The 19066-nt window shown below is 50.1% G+C and overlaps 1 protein-coding gene across 5 annotated transcripts in view; it reads right to left on the minus strand.

The window, feature by feature from the left end:
- Window positions 1-19066, minus strand: part of GPC4 (glypican 4) — a 233684-nt gene that overhangs the window by 61054 nt on the left and 153564 nt on the right. Inside the window, exon 1 of one of the 5 annotated variants that reach the window (XM_042029144.1) lies at window positions 5618-6036. The exons of the other annotated variants lie outside the window; for them this stretch is intronic. Within the exon in view, the coding sequence (XP_041885078.1) occupies window positions 5618-5978 (361 nt within the window). The 5' untranslated portion in view covers window positions 5979-6036. Of the gene's footprint in view, window positions 1-5617; window positions 6037-19066 lie in introns of those variants that run through there. 5 annotated transcript variants of the gene reach the window in all.

A 19066-nucleotide genomic window follows, 5' to 3' on the forward strand; every position in this document is an offset into this window, starting at 1 on the left:
TGCACAATGTACACATGCCTATTCAGCCTCTTAAAAAACAGCTACATGTCTAAGGAAACATCTGATAATTAAGGCAATTTTAACAATAGATAATAATTTGACTATGAATTGTATGGAATGTAATGACTGCTTATTCTGGCAGAAAAAACAGAACTTTCTATGAAGTGTCTGCCAAGGAGAACGATACTCCCACTCAGCCCGGACCACTGCAAGCAGTTGCTGCTAACCACATGCTTCACGCTGCCGGCTGCTAGGACACGGCGCGTCACTGCAGCCGAACAAAACCCCGCACTGCACATTTGTAGAGAGAAAGCAGCGTCCCAGGCGAGCAGTGGCCGGAGCCCTGACTCAGCCGGGAGCTGCCGCCAGCTCCTGCCAACACTCACCGAGCCACATGGCCGCCTGCGCCGGACACCAGGGCGCTCATTGGTGGCCCACAGGCAAGTCATACACTGCCAGCTCCCCCCTCCCACTGTTTCCAGTTGCTAAATGACATTAGAAGCAGCTAAAAATACTTCAAGCAATTGTCTCATTTACTTTTCCGTGCCAGGAGTTGTGTTTGCTGTGGGGATGTTCTCCAACGGTCACTTCCCTGCCCATGGGTGGCCAGGCAACCACTCCATTAACGCATGCCAGGCAGAAGAAAACCCCCTGCCTGCCAAGGACCACTGCCTTCATTGGACAGGAGTCATGGCAAACAGGTACAGCTAGTGGCCAGGTCACTCCACACCTTCAAACAGACCTTAAGGATGACTTCTCATAACACAGCAAGTCCCAGAGCTGCCTCATGCAAACTAACTGCAACAGGCTCAGCAGCGCCAGACAGCACAAGTAACACCAGCCTGGAGGGGAGCCAGAAACTGTTTCTCAGTTGGAAGAGGCCACATGGAAGAGAAGCATGTGAAAAACTAAAGAAGTGTTTGCTGAACTTGACATGTAAAACAATGGGCTGGTTTTGGCTGGAGTAGAGTTAATTTTCTTCACAGTGGTTAGTTTGAGACTATGTTCTGGATTTGTGCTGAGCATAGGGTTGACAATATAGAAAAGTTTTTGTTATTGCTGAGCAGGGCTTACACACAGCCAAAGTCTTTTCTGCTTCTTGTATCGATATGCTGGCGAGGAAGTTGGAGGTACACGGGAGGTTGGGAAGAGACACAGCTGGGACAGGTGACCCCAACTGACCAAAGAGAGATTCCAGACCATATGACATCATGGTCACTATATAAAGTGGGGGGAAGAAGGAGAAGGGGGACATTTGGACTGATACCATTTGTCTTCCCAAGTCACTGTTACATGTGATGGGGCCTCGCTCTCCTGAAGATGGCTGAACACCTGTCTGCCCAAGGAAACAGTGAATTCCTTGCTTTGCTTTCATGCTCAGCTTTTGCTTTCCCTGTTGAACTGTCTTTTTCTCAATCCACAAGTTTCCTACCATTTATCCTTTTGGTTCTCTCCCTAATCCTTTTGGTAGAGGAGTGAATGAGTGACTGTGTGAGCCTTGGTTGCTGGCTGGGGTTAAACCACAACAAACAGCAATGCCAACAAAGCAGCTTTCCTGACTGACCAAGAGCAGCACACCAAGGCACCTACTGACAGCCATAAACACACTGGGGACAAGTGAGCAGCACGACATCAGGGCACACCTGCCCAAAGTTATTTTGGTCAAAGTCCCAGAAGTCCAAAAATCCAGGGTCAACCGATTTCCTCTGCCATGGGGAAAGAACTGCTCTCAACTACTCTCACAAATAAATGCAGCTATTCAATTAATTCGGTTCAAATAGAGATTAATTACACTGAACACTTCACTGAGACTGAACAGAGTGCTGCTTGCACCCAGCTCCCTGCAAAGGCAGGCTCCAGGTTTGCTCTGTGCTTCCCACCACTGCCAGGATAGCAGTGCCAGCAAGAGCAGGGATTACACTGCTGCAGGAACTTTGCCTGTTAACTGGCTACATTTTCCACCAACAGGCAAGATGGGCTTTTTTTCCTTTTCAATCCAGGAAAAGCAACATCTACTTCTTCCAATTAGCAGGAAAAGGGAAGGAATTTCTGTCTGTTTAACACCTGAGGGCAAGAAGCAGCCTTTTGAAAGAAAGGTTGGGTGGGGGGGTTTTTGTTTTTTAAATCAGAGCCACCTAGTGTGGGTCTTCGGATGCCACCGCACCAGCTCTCTTTGCATTTCATTCTGCAGCCCCATCAGACCAACCAGGGTAAGCAGCCCCTTCAGATGGTCACTCAGGGGAGTTCTGCCCCATCACCATGACAGCCTGAAGACACATGGGATCCATAAGGAGCAACACGTTGCGGGCCAAATTTGAACAAAGTCAGCGGCTCCAGGACCCAGAACTTCCCAAGATGTGAACCGTCCATGGGAAATTTTCAGTCATGTTAAAAGCAGTTACAGGCTGGTGCTCTGCCCACACCACCTACTATCTACAGGCAATCAAGAGTCAGGTTTCACAAACCAGCTGTGTAGACATCAGGTCTATGAAAGCAATGACCACTCCAGCGACAGCAAGATTGCATCTCACCACTTCCAGGAGCTTTGCCACACACACATCACAGGGCTGTAGGGGCAGCAACCACTGAAGAACACTCAGGTACAAAGCAGCACCAAAGGGTCACAAATTATGAACAGCTTCACAGCAGTAATCTGTGTTTATATCTCTAACACCAAGGCTACATAAAAGGAAACAAGTTCTCTATGTCCAACACCACAAATAACCCATTTTACATCTCTTATCAAGCAAGCAGTGAGTTGACCAGCTGTGCACTTCTTTCAGAAATGCCTAGGTACTTCAGCAAGATATAACCTGCTATTTATGCATACTCTAATTAGGTCCTAAACTTGGTCTAAATAAATATTAAAGTGAACTCCTGGGTAATTATGGAGAAGGAACAGCCTTTTAATGACACTGAAATAGCAATGATACAGATAAAATGCCTCTTGGAATGGACATTTCCTTGAAAGAAAAACATTTACATACCTACTGCTCCAGAAGAAAATAAATGTTGCCAAAAAATTCATGTGAGATGCTATAAAACCCCAAATGACTCCCATGCCCTTCCAGTGAGGATGTTTCACTTGCTGTCACATAGCCCAGTGCAGGGATGCATCTGCCGGCACCACCCAGCTGCTTCCCTTTGACAATTCAAGGCCAACATTTTGTAGGATCAGTAAACCCTGACAGCAAAGAAATCACTACACTTAAGAAACAAATTTGCCACAGCTTTTAAGACACCTTTTCACAAAGAGGCTAGGAAGTTTCTGTCCGCACTGTGAGCTAAAGCAACTTGCTAACAGAATGCGAGAATAAAGCATAATCCATCAAATCAGTACAAAAATCTAACAAATAAGTTGATGAGACTTCAGACATAAGTTCATGCCAGTAACAACCACGTGTCCACACATCATTCCATCAGCATTCATGTGTCCACAAGTGATTCCATTCAGCCCACTGAACCCTCCCCAACCTGTCCTCCACCACAGTTTAGTGAGCAGAGAGGTGCTACCAAGCGGAAAGCACCAGCTTCCGCCACCACCCCAATGGGATACTTATCCAAGCACACGGCTCATTCCCTCACACGCGTTTATCTCATTCCACTGATAGCCAGGCACCCAGGTAAAGGCCGTTTCAAACCACTTACCCTCCTGATGGAAAACACGCCACTTATCACCTGAAACACCAACTGAAATCAAAGCTTTGGCAAGTGACTCATTTCTGGAGACACAATACACACCACAGACCTCTTATTCTGGTGCAAGACCTCAGCCTCCAGCATTATCACCTGGTCCATGGCACTCCAGTGCCCCATGCTGATCCCACAGAGGCAACGGCAGGTGAAGTTCTTCACACTGAGAAAGTTCAACACCAGCAATGGGACTGGTGGTTACATCTGCATATACCAGCTGAGTGGCAAAAGGGGAGATCCAGAGCCTCTACACACAACTCATGCCAAAGCCACATGAATTCACAGGGGAAATGTGAAACTGCAGCAGGGGTAACACCCTACTCCAGGTTTAATTTTAATATCAGTCGCACTTGAGGTACACCACACTTTAAAGCTGTACACAGCACGCCTCCTTTAAAGACTTCCACCACCCTCTCTGAAACACCCCACATAGCAGGATTACATTTAAAATGCAACTTTGCAAGACCTGTTGCTTTCCAAGCAAGGCCAGACACAGACTCCCTGCACCCCTGGAACAGCAACATAACCCAGCCGATATTTTCGGCATATCACTGCAGAAAGCCCTTCTTTTGTCAAATAATCTTACCTTGCTCATCACTTTTCTCAAACAGACAACAGCTTTAGAGATTCAAATGGAAGCCCTGTCAGCGTGATCTACTCCTGACATTTTCCAAAGCTCACCAAGTCATCTTAAACAACAATATACAAAATAGCGACTAGGTCAAACCTTCCCCATACTGGACTTAAGAGGAAGTCTGCTCATGTCCTGATCCTACACTAATGAGGGCTGGACTCAAATGCAAGACTATTTATTAGAGACCATTTTAGAAAGCAGGCAGAGTGAAGGGGAGAGAGTATTTTAACTGCAACCACTCAGACGTTTCTCATTAAAATATTTCTTGGAGAAGTAAACGGGCCTGCAATTTTATTCAAACAGATGTAGGCTAAATGCATATCATTAGTCTGACAATATAAAAGCACAAGCGACTGAAATGATTTTAATTTTGTCAGTGAAAAGGATAATGTATGCATATCTGGAGGGCACATCAATGGTAAAGATTACCCCCAGCTTCTATCTGAGCTGTCTAAAGGTATTTACTTGGGGTCTGTCTATGTTGTGACAGTGTCCCAGACCGAAATGAATGCCTCCAACACTCCACATTTTTGAGCCATTCAGTCATGCATTTTTGTTATTGTTGAAAGTAGTGCGAAATTGCAGCGCATGAGCTGGAGTCCTTGGTGGTCTCCGAGGATTCCAGCTAAAAAGGCACTTCCTTTGTTCCGCGGAGAATGCGGTCCAGTAGGTCATTCAGAAGGGGAAATAAAAGCAGCGGCCCTGGGAGGGAGATGAAGGATGAAACAAAAAGAATAAAATGTTTTGGGTGTGAGCACATTAGCTACCATTTCCTACTGCTGCCGGCTGCGAGCACTCCCGTCCCCGGGATGCGCAAGTACCTCAGGACGAAGGTGGAGGGAAGGAAGAAAGAAAACAGGGGGGGAAAAAAAAAAAAAAAAAAAAAAAAAAAAAAAAAAGGAGCCATGTCTCAGTCCCTCTGCCAGCAGCCACCGGGGCGGGACGGGCTGCCCGCTCCCCGCCGGGGCGAACGGCGGCCGAAGGGCAGGAGCGCCCGCCCCGCCACTGCCGAGCAGGGAGCGGGGCCGGCAACAGGCGCGGTCCCGCCCGCCACGGCACAGGGGGCGGGCAGCCGCGCCGGGACTCTCCGCGCGGGATGGGCGCCGAGCGCCGGGGAGCCGAACCGAACCGCGCCAAGTCGGGCAGCGCACCCCGAGCCGAGCTCCGGGCCCCGCGCCGGGGTGGGAGCCGGGCCGGGGGAGCCGGGCCGGGGGGACTCGGGCGCACACCCCGCGCTCCGCGGGGCCGGGCCGAGCGCGCACAAAGGCGGCAGCGACGATCGCAACTCACCGCTGATCTCGTGGCTGGGCGCCTCGCTCTGGCTGAAGCCCCTGGCGGCGTAGAGCCTCCGCACTTCGGAGCAACTTTTGGCGCGGGGCTCGGCGGCCAGCAGCAGCGGCAGGCTGAGGGCGGCCAGCGCGCACAGGAGGGGCGGCAGGCAGCCGCGCCGCCGCGGCATGGTGCGGGCGGGCAGGAGCTGCCGGGGCCGGGCGAGCGCGCCGCGAGGCTGGAGCAGGCGCTCCGCCGAGCCTGCCCCGTCGCGCCCCGCAGCAGCCGCGCCTGCTGCCCTGCGCCCCGCTCCGCTACGGCTCCGCTCCGCTGGCCCGGCGTGTGGCGGCGCTCCGCGAACTTGGTCCGGCAGGAAGCACATGGGGTGGTGGTGGTGGTGGTGGTGGTGGAGGAGGAGGTGGAGGTGGAGGAGGTGGAGGTGGAGGAGGTGGAGGGAGGCGGGGAGGGCGGCAGCCAAGCAGGATCGCGCAGGGCCAGGACAAGCCTCTGCAGCCCCCGGGAAAATCAGGAGCTAGGATCCGCCCGCCCAGCGAGGCGGAGCGGAGCCCGGGGTTGCCCGCGCGGCCGACCCCGCGCGGGCGCTCCCTCCCGCGGAGAGCCCCGCCTCTGCCCCCGGCACGGGCACCCCGAGCACCCCCCGCCCGGAGCCGGGGCCGGGCATCGCTCGGCCTGAGGAGTTCCCACCTGGCATCCACGCTCCCACTCACGGCAGCTCCGAAGTGCCGCAAGAGATTCCCCGGAACGGCCTGAAGGGCTGGCTTGGCTGTGCCTCCGGAACCGGAGCTGTAGATGGTTCAGCTCTGCCCCAGGTTTAATAGGTTCACTACGCTGATGAATTTTGACATCGCTGTGACAGGTCTGAACTATGTGCATGAAAGACTTACCAAAACCGACATTTTTCCACCAATCTTCTGTTTTCAAGAGTTTAGCAGGGCAAAGGCCTCAGGAACACTTACACCAAGGTGCTCCAGCCACTCTCCTTCATACCCCAGCCCAGGACACAGACACATGCATAGATGTAAACAAGCCCTGCTGAATCCTTGAACCCTCAGACCAGAGTACAACAGTTGTTCTTTGCTTCTGTTTACTAAAAAATTACAGACATAGTTCTACAAGAATGATAGGCACCGTCATTATTTCACGAGGCTGCAATGTCATTCAGAGGGTCTGTTCAACCCTTGCTCCCTGTCTGGCATGGTGAGGTCATGCAGGTGCTGCACGGGGAGTTCTGTCCTGCTGCAGTGTCCATGTGTCTGTGCTCAGGGCTGTGTCTGTGCACAGATCCATTTGTCCCAGGACAGCCTAATGGCCCGGTGATAGCATCATTTAAGAAAAAGAAATGTGCAGCAGTTTACAATACAATGCTCCTCTGTGAGCTTCATTTCTCTTATTACCACAATGAGGAAGGAAAGGCTGAAACAACAGCAAAGGAACTTGCCAGCTTCACCTGCTTGCTCCCAAGCTTTTGCTACCAAAAGTCCAGGTGGGTCAGGAGGAAAAGCCCCTGTATTTATTTCCCCTGTGAAAGTAAAGCACATCCATGCTGTCCTGCCAGGCACTTCTCCAGGGAACAAGATGCTCATCCAGCTCTGAGCTTTCCAGTGGCGATGCTGGCAGCTCACCACAGCCTTGGGGCAGCACAGGCTGCTGCAGTCACAAATCACACCAAAAGCAGGGGAAAACCACATTACCACAGCCCGCCCTGCACCAGGCACAGTGGAGAGGCTCATGCTGCAGCAGGGCTTCCCTCTGTATGGATGCAGGGAGCATCCCCTGGCTGCACAGAAAATGGGCCCCACCATTCCCAGGGTGAAAAAACAATGGAATTTGCTTTATCATAGTTTAAAGAGTCTCCATCAGCCATCCTGATGGAAAAGAGTATAGGGATCTCAGTCACCCTGCCATCCTCTGAGGCCACTCACACTAAGCTGGTGAGACAAGCCAGGCCAGAAGTTCTCATGAAGTTATAAAGTGTCCTGAGAGAGAATAATCCTCTAGGATCTGGCCCTGCAATGTATGACTGAGTTCTGGTTTTCAAAGCACTACCTCACCCTCCCAGCCTTTATTTGAAGAGACAATGTGAATTTTAAAGAGAACCCAGCAGGGAGCACTGCATTTTTTATTCTAGTGTGAGAGAGAAAACGAGAGTGAGAAAGTCTGTGGGGTTAGAGACAGCTTGCCATTTGTTGTTTCTCATAATCCCATACCTCAGTGGGATTTAAAAAACCTCCTGAAAAACACGGAGGGTTTTGTCAAATACTTGCTCAAGTAGTTAAATCAAAGGCTGAAGCAAAACAATGGAACTGCCTGAAAAATTTCATTAAAAACTCTTTTTATTTTTTTTCTTTTTTATCTTTTTTAAGGAATGGAAAAGTAGCCTCTCTCAAAAGAGAATTTTTTTCTCTGAGGTTTTTGCTTTCTCCAGCATTTTTGCACATCTGGCAGACCCTCCCCAGCCCCCTCACCCAAAACCACTTGAGCGATTTCCCTTTTCCACTTTTCTCCCTTTCCCAGGAGAAAAAGATGGAGAAAAACGGAGGGAAAAACTCATGGTTTAGTTTTGAAAAGACTGAAAACTTCTGACTTCATATGTTCCCCAAAACTCTTTTCCCTCCATTAGTATTTCTGCCCCCACACTCTGTGTTTCTTTTCCAGCCCTATCTCAAGGCCTGCTGTGGTGACACAGGCTGCTCCTCGATTCTGGGGCTCATGTCCCCATCTCCCCTACCTGGCAGAGTGCTGCCTGCATGGCTTTCAAAGCTGTTTCGTTTCTACCTGCTCACACTCAGCTGTGAGTCTCCTCTCTTATTTCGGGGGATCCCAACGTGTGCCTATCACCCGTGCAGGTACCCCAGGCTGGGCACAGCCAGCTGCAGCGAGGAACTGCTGGCACAACCATCGCTGGTGCCAGCACAGGAGACGGAAACAATGTGGGTGACATCACCCACATTGCGTCTGCACAGCGCCTCTTCCAGCATATGCCATGGACCTTGTACGACTTGGCATTTCAAATTTCCGTCATCTCATTCAGTGGAAAAGTTGCAGCCCTGCCAGCTTTTCAGAGAGAAGGAAAGGCAGGGAAGGAGAAGCCAGAGAAGACGTGTCTCCAGTTGCTTTTCACCTTCCTCCCATGTGCTGCCTCTCCTGTCCAGCTCAGACGTCCAGCCACACTGCTCCTGCCCAAGCCTTCATCCACACAGCAAAGTTATGTTTGTTTAATTAAAACCACTTTGAATCCACTCTAAAGGAATCAGCACAAACTCTCCATGGGGGTGTAGTTAAATCATGATAAATCTTATTGGTATCAACCGAGTTCCTATCAGCAGTGTACTGGCTTACACTGAAAATTGATACAAATAATTGCCAGCTGCACAGGATTCCTGGGATCAATTGTAACTTCAAGTTGGCGGGAGTGGAGCAGCCCTCTAGCATGGGCAAATATTGGGAGCAGAGAGGAATACCAAGCCCAGCTGTGGCACCAGTTACATCCAAAAATCCCTCTGGAATTCTATGAGGGCTTAAGCTTTGGGTCTGATTTAATTCTGGTCCTGGCCATAGGTCTGCCACAACCCTGCAGTGTTTCCAGTCATTTGTCAGGGAATTTACTGGGGGGTTGTACTTGGATAAAGATTTCAGATGTAGCTGTTTAGGAAAACCTGGCTGAAGGCTATCCTTGGCCTGGCTATCATTAAGGATGATTAAATCCTACACTCTGGTAGGAAAGTCTGGGCCACAAGGAGGTTAGAAAGTGTTGAAAGGGAACTGGACAAACATGTCTTCCCAGCTCCAGATCATCAGCAGTAGATGGCTCACTGTAAACCCAAACCAGGCATGTTCCTGTGGCAGAGCAGCTGGGCTGGAATGAGGGATGCTCAAGAGGAAACAGTCTCCTTTGATAAAACCCCAGATACCACAAATTCAGGGGTGTTTAATCCAGGACATCTGTCATGAAGATGGGGGATCCTGCTAGTTGCAAAATGATGGTCGGAATCTGGTTTCTGAATGTCAACAGCCTGATATTTTAGGGCGAGCACATCCAGTGTTTTGGTGTGGGCTGATGTCTCTATTTATTTTTATCACTTATTTTTATCTGAAGGCTACTTCACCCTATACAGAAGAACAAAAACTCCTGCAGTAACTGCTCCACTCTGGGACAAGGATTAGCTTGGGTTAGCTCCTTGCTGCTTTCTGCAGATGGGCTGATGCCAGCTGGGTGCGAGGCACTGTGCACACTGAAGCAAGATGGGAAGATTCTGAAAGGACAGGGGGGATCAGGCCGGCCATGCAGTGAGGCCACTGCCAGAGTGTCGCTCAGCTTCCCATGTCTGAACCAGCTTGCAGTGCACTGGGCTTGCTCTGCAGAGCTCAAGACCATCTCCATTTTAGGGAATGCAAGAGTTTGTCTCTTTCCCCAGAAGGACAAGAAGTCATCCCAGCTCTGTCCCCAGGCACCACAGGGAGGAGACCTGGTGACACACAGCTTTGAAGGGCACGGGGATGCACTCACTTTCACAGATTTTCATGCCTGCACTTCCTAGCTCTCCCAAAAGTGACTGTGTGGCAGATGGCTCTGACGTGTAGCACACTCACACCCAGAGGATAAAAATATTCCCCAACGGACTCCTGGGAAGTGAACGTCAGTCACCATTGCTCCAGCTCTGGCCATGGCTTCTTCTTCTCCTCAATCCCCCATCTGAGGGTGCAAAGAGGGTCCCCAGGCTGCGTCTCCCCAGTGGCATCACACAGATCAGTGCTGGCAGCTAGGTTGGCATCCCAGATCCATGCTGACTCACCTGCATGTCTTCTACAGCACAGCATTCCTGGGGACATGTCCCCATCCTCCCTTCCCCAGGTGGCCTTACATATGGCTGCCACTGAGGAGGGGTGGGAGGTGAGATGGGACCCTGCATCTGCTTCACCCAGGCCTTTCTCAGTGTGATGATAGTCGTGACATTTAATTCTCCATCCGCACTCACATAATCTTCCTATGGCCATGAAGTGGGGCTGGAATGGGGACTGCTTGAGGCAGGGGGGTTGAGAGGGAGCAGTGGTTGCAGGGCAGAGGAGAAGATGAATAGCACAATTCAAGGATGACAGAGGAAACAAGCCCACAACTCATTCTTGTATTTTCATCCCTTCCAAGGAGCAATCCCCTGCTCAGCCTTCCCTTCGACATTCTGGACTATATTTGCAGAAGGTATCACTGCCTGGGCTGATTTTTTTTTGCTTTTAATCCACTCCTAAGAGTTGGTTCAATGCTGGTGCCAGCCTGGGACAGGGCAGGGCAGGGGCAGAGCATGGTTTGTGGGTGCTGTGAGCAGTGGCATGGCCAGCCCACACACTCCAGAATGTGCAGCCTACTGGTCCACAGATAAGCTCATCACCTATCTGGAGGGGGTCACAAAACCCTGGAGCTGCAGAGATTAGGACTGGAAAAAGCATCAGACGCCGGATGCCTTCCTCCCTGGCCCAGCAAAACTGACGTCAAGCTGTCCTCTCCCTGTCTGTTCTCAAAATCTCTCCTCAATCAAGACTGCACAGTCTGTCCCAGCTACTGATTCGGTATTTTGTTGCACAAAAGCATTTCTTAATGGCTAATCTAAACCTTCCTGGCCACAATTCAAGCTGGCTATCTTTTTCCTCCTATCTCCTGTACGTGGAGAAAACATATCCTGCTATCGGCAGAGCCCAAAGCTCTTGGCACATGTGGCCGGGACAGCATGGCATGGCTGGAGATGGCCCTCTGTTGCTGTTGGTGGCCCCACCAGCTCGATGGCCTCAGTCCCTGCAGACCTGGAGCAGAGGGAACAATCCCAAGCACTATCCAGAGCAGCAGGAAATACTCTCCAACACGGAAAGGAGAGAGAGAGGGAGAGGGATGTTCAGAGCAGCAGATAACCCAGCCAGTTGGCACTACTTAAAAATGAGTAATAGCTACATATCACCTGAACTCCCTCATGCCAGCTAAAACACTGTGGAGCAGAGCCAGGAGGAGGGAGCCGGTTGCTCCACAGTTGTCAGCAAGGCCGTCCCAGTCCCCTCTGATGCTGGGCATCACCACTCATGCCTGTGGGCAGGCAGCTGGTTTCCACCAGCAGTGCTGGTTTCCATGCTCCAGGCCAAGCTGTGCTTCTCCGGGGATAGAGCTGCACTGTGATGGCCAGCAGAGAGGTCAGAGTTGATTTTGAGAACTTGGGGAGATCAGTGTGAGCTTACCAGGGGGAGCTCCAGAAGTCCTAATTACTGCAACCAGCACTTCATCTGGGGTCTTTCATTACCCTCAAAGCACTTCCACCTGGGCAGCAGTCCAGCAAGCACTTGGTTTGTAGACATCTGCCTCCTTCCAGCTGGGATGCGTGTCACTGCCTTTGAGGTTTTTGTTAGCAGAGGGGAGCAGAAGTGGCCAACCCCTTTAATGCCTGCGATGCAGAAGGCAAAACAGGTCAAAGGAGAACAGACGGAGCACCAGCTCTGAGTGGGACATGACCTGGCTTCAGTACCAGTAAAATAATGATATATTTAAAAAAAAAAAAAGATTAAACTTTTTTTTTTTACCCTCAGGCACTCTTTTAATTCTGTTTATAGGCTATTTCAAAAGAATTCATAAACACAGAGTGGAAAATGTGTATGCTTACACAGGTGGAAGTAAACAAAACCTGCTTAAAACATCCACTGCTGCAGGCAGAAGGTACTGGCAGCACACACTGCTCACCCTCTGGATCTCCTGGCTGGAAAGGCTGATGTGGTTCCTCTTCCCAACAGTGCACTGCTGGAAGCAAAAACCCATGAAGGAGCAAGCTGGGAGAACTAGATGCAGGATGAATGTTGGCTCAAGTCCTGCTGCTTGGAGGACTCACGAGACTTTGCCGCCTTGGACCAAAGTGATCACAGCTCCTGTCCCCCTCCCAGGTTCAATGCCCGTCAGAGGGTACAACCCTCCTCACCATCCCAGCCCCTAAATGGATTAAGCACCATCCACTCCACAGCAGGGATGCACACCCCTTGCCTTTGGCTCCATCCTCCTTGTCCAGCAGGGCTGGGGCAGCACACTGGCTGCTGGATATTCATGGTTATATCATTGCTGCTTTAAATCCTTTTTTTTAATCTTCTTTTTTCATTCCCCTCCATTCTTGCCCCTCACCCCCCATGGTTTAAAGTTTTCAAATGAAAATATGCAAGTTGTGACTTGCGGGTAGTGAGTCTGGGGCTTGCAAGGAAAGCGGGAGGGAGGAGGGAGGAAAAGAAAGAATGATCGGTTCAAAGTGCCAGCAATTGTTTTTATCCTTTCCAGATGAAGGAAAAAGATCATGTTATTTGTTCAGCATAAAGTTCCAGATTTTCAGGAATGAAATCTGAGAGCAACATGTCAATGGTCTGTCTTGAGAGCTGGGGTGGATGGTGGCCTTTGTGCTCCCAAACACCAGCAGGGCCAGTATGCTCAGCTGAGGAAAAAAAAGGCTCCATTCTCACACTCTGAAGCAGTGGCATTAGATATCAGCAAGATAATGGACCCAAAGCCTAGCCCTATTTCTTATCCCAACCCAACAGCTCCAGGCTGCTGGCTTTGATGTGCTCATTCATTTGCCTTTTCTTCTCACAGATGATATTTTTAACCGATAGTGTGGTTTGGGCATAGACTGGGGAGAAAGCAGGGAGAAAAAAATGGAAGTCGTTTTATTACAACAGCTGTTCAGGAGGGAAGAAAGAAAAAAAGGATTAAAAAAAATCAGCCATTGGTTACCCTGCAGATCAATGTTTCCTGCTGTAAATCAGCCAGGACACCGTGGTCTCGCAGCTGGAGGAAGATCCCACATCAGCCCGGGCAGACATCGAGGGCTGAGGCCGGGACTAGGGGCTGTACAGCCCACGGCCCAAGGCATTTGCACTTGAATCCCAAGGGAACAGGAGGGAGATAGTGGGGTCAGAGAGGTGGCCAGTGGCGAGATTCAGCCAGGGCTGATTGATGTGCGGGGTGGTGTGGGTGGTCCCGGCTGGGAGTGTGCCCCACATGGGATGTGGACAGCAGGAGCACCACTCTCCCTGTGATGTGTGGCAAGGCTGCCCATACCATGCCTTCCCCTGGAAATACAGCGGGCAGGTTGGGAGCACCCAGGGCCTTTAGACGCATCCAGGGCAGAATGGGTGAAGAATTAAGAGAGGGACAAAGCAAAAAAATAAGATGAAGAAAGGATTTTTCTTGATACCTTATTTGGCTTCCCACAGCCCACGTGGGAACCATGCTCAGGTGCACAGGCTGGGAATCTCCCGAGATGACCAGTACAGGGCTGAGCACAGCCCCACATCTCCTTCCTCTGGAAAAAGGTGTCTTGGAGGAGGTGAAGGGTGTGCAAAATACCCTCTGCAGAGCCCTTCACTGGAGGGCCTGGCATCCTGCTGGCTATTATGTCCACAGTTTGCACTCTCTTGGCTCCATCTTGGTCTGAAAGAGCAGCTCCAGGGATGTCCCCTCTGTGCCATGCTCAGGCCTCACTTCCAAAACCGCCTCTGTGCAAAATCACTATCTCTCCTCCTTGCAGCATGCTCCCCACCCTGTTTCCCTCCAAAACAACCAGCTCTTGTGGATCCCGTGGTGCAGATGCTCACCACAGGCTCTTGTACAAGGAGGAAAAAAACCATTCAGCAGTCTTTGCTATTAATGGACAAAAAAATGTTCCCTGTGGAAAATTTCCTTGTGACTCACATCTCTGTTTCGGTTGAGAAAGTGAAGCACCAGGTAGCCGTGTGCCTGCTCTTCTGTGACATGGGTCTGCCTGAAAGTAACCATAAGTAATGCTGAGCTCCTGCAATTTAGGTTTCACAATATTTAATGTAAGTGCTTGAAATTGTTGTCTCAGCTCTTTAAAGAAGTTTTTTTTTTCCCCAAGTCCCACGGCTGCAGTGGGAAAACTGAAAAATCACACCCAAATCATGCAAAAACAGATGGCAGAAAGGGAAATCCAAATTAATTATTTCTTAATTTAAAAATTCTTTTAAATTTAATTTGGTTTCTAAGGCAGGCCTGGCTCATTCACCAGCTCCCACACTGCTGGGATGACAATGCTGTGACATTTACAATGACACCAGCTCCTATGGGTGTTTTTTCCCCAGAGCCTGTTAGCCAGCACACATGTCCCAGAGACACAGACATGCTCCTAAGTCACCTAAGCCACATCTCAACTGAAGGACCTGGTGCAGAATGGGCTCCTCCTTTGCTCGGGCATGGTGCAGCCTCAGTCTGTGTCTTGCTGGAGGTGGGTTGTGCAGAAAGGTGCCCCTGTTATAGCAGTGCTGGGGTAGCGGATGTTCTCAGCCCCCAGCAGAAGTATGCTTCAAAAGCAGGAGCATCTGGCCTCTCTCAGAGGGACACTTTCAAGTGGAAAAAATATAAAAACAAAGGGTTTAATTACCCTGGACATCAGTGTTGGCATGTACCTGCCCAGGACTCCATGGAAGAGAAGAGGCTGAGGAGAAAAAGAGCATGGGACCATGACAGGAGGTGAAGCATCAGCACCTTTCCACTTTGTGAGCACCTCAGGGCTCATCACACTTGGGAACACCAAGCAAATTATGTTTTATTTAACACTTTGTCTAACCATGACTGTTTTGGAATGGAGCACCACAGACTGCACAAATCCCTTGGCCAAACACTACCCAGGGACAGGTAGCATTGGTGGAGATCCCTTAAAAGAGGCAGAGCAGGTTTGGCTGGATTGACATGCAGAGACTGACATTCCTTCTTCATCCCTCCTGCATGCTCCAGACACCCTCTGAAAAACACTCTGGGCATGGCTTGCTCTGACCTTCCTTTGCACCTCTGGTAGCAGTGATTTCATTGCCTGAGCCATGGCTGTCCCTGCTCGTGCAGCCAGCTCTTCCCTTGGGTTTCACAGTGTTAACAGGAACAAGTGAGGGGCTCAGGAGCAAGTCCCTCTCCAGCAGCCCAGAGCCCATCCAGGCTCTCCTGACAGCCCTGCAAACCATCCACACACCCATCCCATGCTGTCAGAAACAAGATCAAGAGCAGAACATTAACCAAAATGCCATGTGAGGCTGTGTAAAAGAGGTGGTAAAAGGGGAATCCACGTATCCCACAGTCAGCAGACAGGAACATCAGGACCTTGAGTTACTCCTTTAGAGATTGGATTAACAGGTCAAGACCGCAATGACCAGGAGCTTCTGCCAGACAGTCGCCAGAGGTGGAGTACAGCAGCCCATCAGGCAGTGGGATCAATCAGTCTCCTTAAAAATAATTAAATGATTTGTCTATATCTTGCTTAAAATGATCACTCTTCGAAGGCTGTAAAAAAGAAGTTTCAGGCAAGAAGCATGGAAACTGCACAGAGCAGTGGTTGTTGTTGTTATTGTTAGTATTATTATGGTCATTATTATCATGCCCTCACATACAAGGACTCTTTTCCCCCTTAGGAATGAGTGAATGTTGTGGAGGTCTCTGCAGAGGGAGGTGACACCAAGACCATCCAACAGCCACACACAGAGCAGTTGGGGGTCCCCTCCTTCCCTTGGTGCTCTCACCCTACCTGCACTCTGTGCTGAGACCTCCCAGTGCTCCAGCCTCTCCATCATCCCTTGTTTGTCCCCCCAAATTGGAGACTTTGGCTCATGCCACCTACAGCAGCTGCTGCCATTCCCCCCTGTGCCTGTCACCTGCACCCCTCTAAGCAGCGGCCCTGCAGGGGGATGATTTAGTCCCCAACTTCAGTGAGCTTCTTGTCTGTCCTGGAAAAGACATAAATTATTAGTTGTGAAACCCTTCAGCCTTATGATGCAGCAACAGTGTGAGGGGAAGCAATAGCTTCCCCTTGAGCATTGCCACAGAGCTGGAGCTGGGACACTGATGATGAGAGGTTTTCTCCACTTTTGTGCTCTTTTTTACATTTTTTAAAAAACTTTCTTGTTGCGGTCCCACATTTGGTGTCTGCAGGGTGGTTTCCATAAATGTAGCACAGTTTTTACAATACTAAATAAAGCAGCATGCAAATCCCATCTCCATGTTTGCAGTCTGCAGACTTGGAGTGTTTAAAAGGTGCAAGACCCATATCTCTAGTTATTCTTTCACCAGCAGATAGGCTGCTGCTAAACATTTGTCTCCAAGCTGTGTGACACAGCCACCCCACGCAGCCAGGCTCATTTCCCTGTTCAGTCTTTCTGCTGGATCACCTCCAGCTTTAAGGCAATCCCTGTTATGTTAATGAATTTTCTCCCTCCCAAAGCAGCTTTTTGTTATGGACCTCTGGACTGGTCAAACCACCAGCAGCATCCTCCCAGGCCAGAGCAGAGCCTGGTGGCATGGCTTTCCTCCCCACTGTGACTCTCAAAAAGGTGTTACCTCTGCCATGGCTTGAAAAGCGGGTCACCATTTCCTAGCCCAGGTGTCGGTATCCCTTGCTCTGTGTGGCAGCATCTCAAGGTAGTGAAAGGGCAAAAATTGGAGCCCACACAGCTGCTATTGCCCCTCACCCCAGCGCCATGGGGAATGAAGACAGGGCTGCCCTGTACCCCAGCCTTGGGCACTGATATGCATCCAGCTTAGAGGAAAACACCCCCTGGTTCCACAAACCTAGGCAGGCTGGCTGGTGGGAGCTCTGGGCAGCAGTGCCCTGGATCCTTTCAGAGCTGTGCCTTGTGAAGAGGCAGCAATTAAGGAAAGAGCTGCTGGTGACAGGCACAGAGCAGCCCCCTTGCTGCCATCGGTCCTTCATTAACAAACCAGTGTCACCCCACAGGCCTGATCTGACCCTCCCTGCAATTTACCAGGCCAATTAGTGCCTTTACGCCTCCACAAGACAGCATCTCCCTGCCCCATGATGCCCATCCTGGCCCTTTGAGCCACCAGCACTTGCTGGAAGCACTGGCAAGGGCTTCCATGGCCACTCAGGTGGCAGTGCCCAGGCTGGGCTTGCAGCACCAGCAAGATGGTGAGCTGATCCTTTGCAGGGGGTCTCACACCACCAAGGCTGGTGACACCAGTGGAAAATATCCCCTTCCCTTGCCCCTCTGTTCTATCATCCTTGTCAGGAGCAGAACAGTCAAGAATCTGGAGCAAGGGCCCTGCTAGAATGATTCAAGAAAGCAAGATACTGGTATTTTGGTGGGCTGGAAATAGTATCCCCCTCCTCTGACATGGTCACAGGAGGCTGAGCACAGCAAAGCCATCCGTGATGCCTCTGTGGCACTGCCATGGCAAATATCTGTGCTGGTTACCACATTCAGATGTTTATCCCACACACAGTGACAGGCAATAGCGGTAACTTACACCACAGGTCTGGCACCCTGGGCCAAATCCTGGATCGTTCCATAAATTTCAGCTCAACATCATGAGTCACTAATGCTACCGTTCTCCCTTTACTTTTTTTTTTTCCATAAAACTTTGTTTTTCCATCAAATGGGAACAAATACACCCAATACCAGGAATTTTGCTAGATGGAGTCCAGATGACAAGTTCTCAGAAAATGCTGTCAGCTGCTGAGATTCAGATTCAAGAGACATCATCCAATGTTAAACATAAACAACAGGGGCAACGAAATGTCTGGCAGATCTTGAAGCAACACAAGATGCCCACGCTCCACAACAAACCCATTTCACACCACAGGAAAGGTCACCACTTTAATCCACTTCTGGGTGGAATGTACACAAACGTCATTCTTCTTCACATCTGTAATTAAACAGCCTCTTGCTTTGCTATCAAGCCCATGTTTATTTTCCTATTTGCTAACATGGTGGATGGTAATATGACACGGAAGGGATACAGGCTGCTACAGGCGGGCTTTCCGCTTCTTTCTAATGATTTGCCTGCAGAGAGCTGGATGCAAAGGGTGGTTGTGCTGGTTGGATCCAGCACTGATTTCCTTTCTGGATGTGCAGCATCTTTGCACACTGAAATAATAATAACAGAGAAGACAGTGAAAGCAAACAAAAACAAATGGCAGAGATCCCTAAATATGTTAACTCATTGCAAGAAGTTGCTGAGGTTTCTGCTGGGCTCCTACAAGGGAGAAGACAGCAAGTAAACTGGGAGGTTGAGGCTAAATCTGTACTTCTGCTATGAAAAATCTGGCTTTCAATACTGGTAATGCGCTGGATCACTTGGAAGAAATTTTTGTTGTCTCTGTGGCCACTAAGGAGCATCTGAAATAATGCTGGATAATCTCTCGTTGGGGCCTTCCCTTCCCCACAAAGTGTTCTTGGGTACCAGCACAGCTCCCACCCCACCACATGGCACCCAGGAGGAAAAACCCCACACAAGCAAGGATGGTTTTTTTCCCTCTCCAAGCCTTTTGTGCTGCAGTGCTGGCATATGGTTCACGGGGAGCCTCACCAGGACACAACAGCTTTGGAGGCAATGGCGTTATGCATGAGGAAGAACTATGGGATGTGTCACTTTGCAGCCCCGAGGTACAGCTGTGTACTTCACACCCTAGCACACTCTCA

Source organism: Corvus kubaryi, unplaced genomic scaffold (genome assembly GCF_017639235.1).
Source record: "Corvus kubaryi isolate FWS band 111438036 unplaced genomic scaffold, C.kubaryi_AGA036_p1.0 37322, whole genome shotgun sequence".
Classification (NCBI taxonomy): Eukaryota; Metazoa; Chordata; class Aves; order Passeriformes; family Corvidae; genus Corvus; species Corvus kubaryi.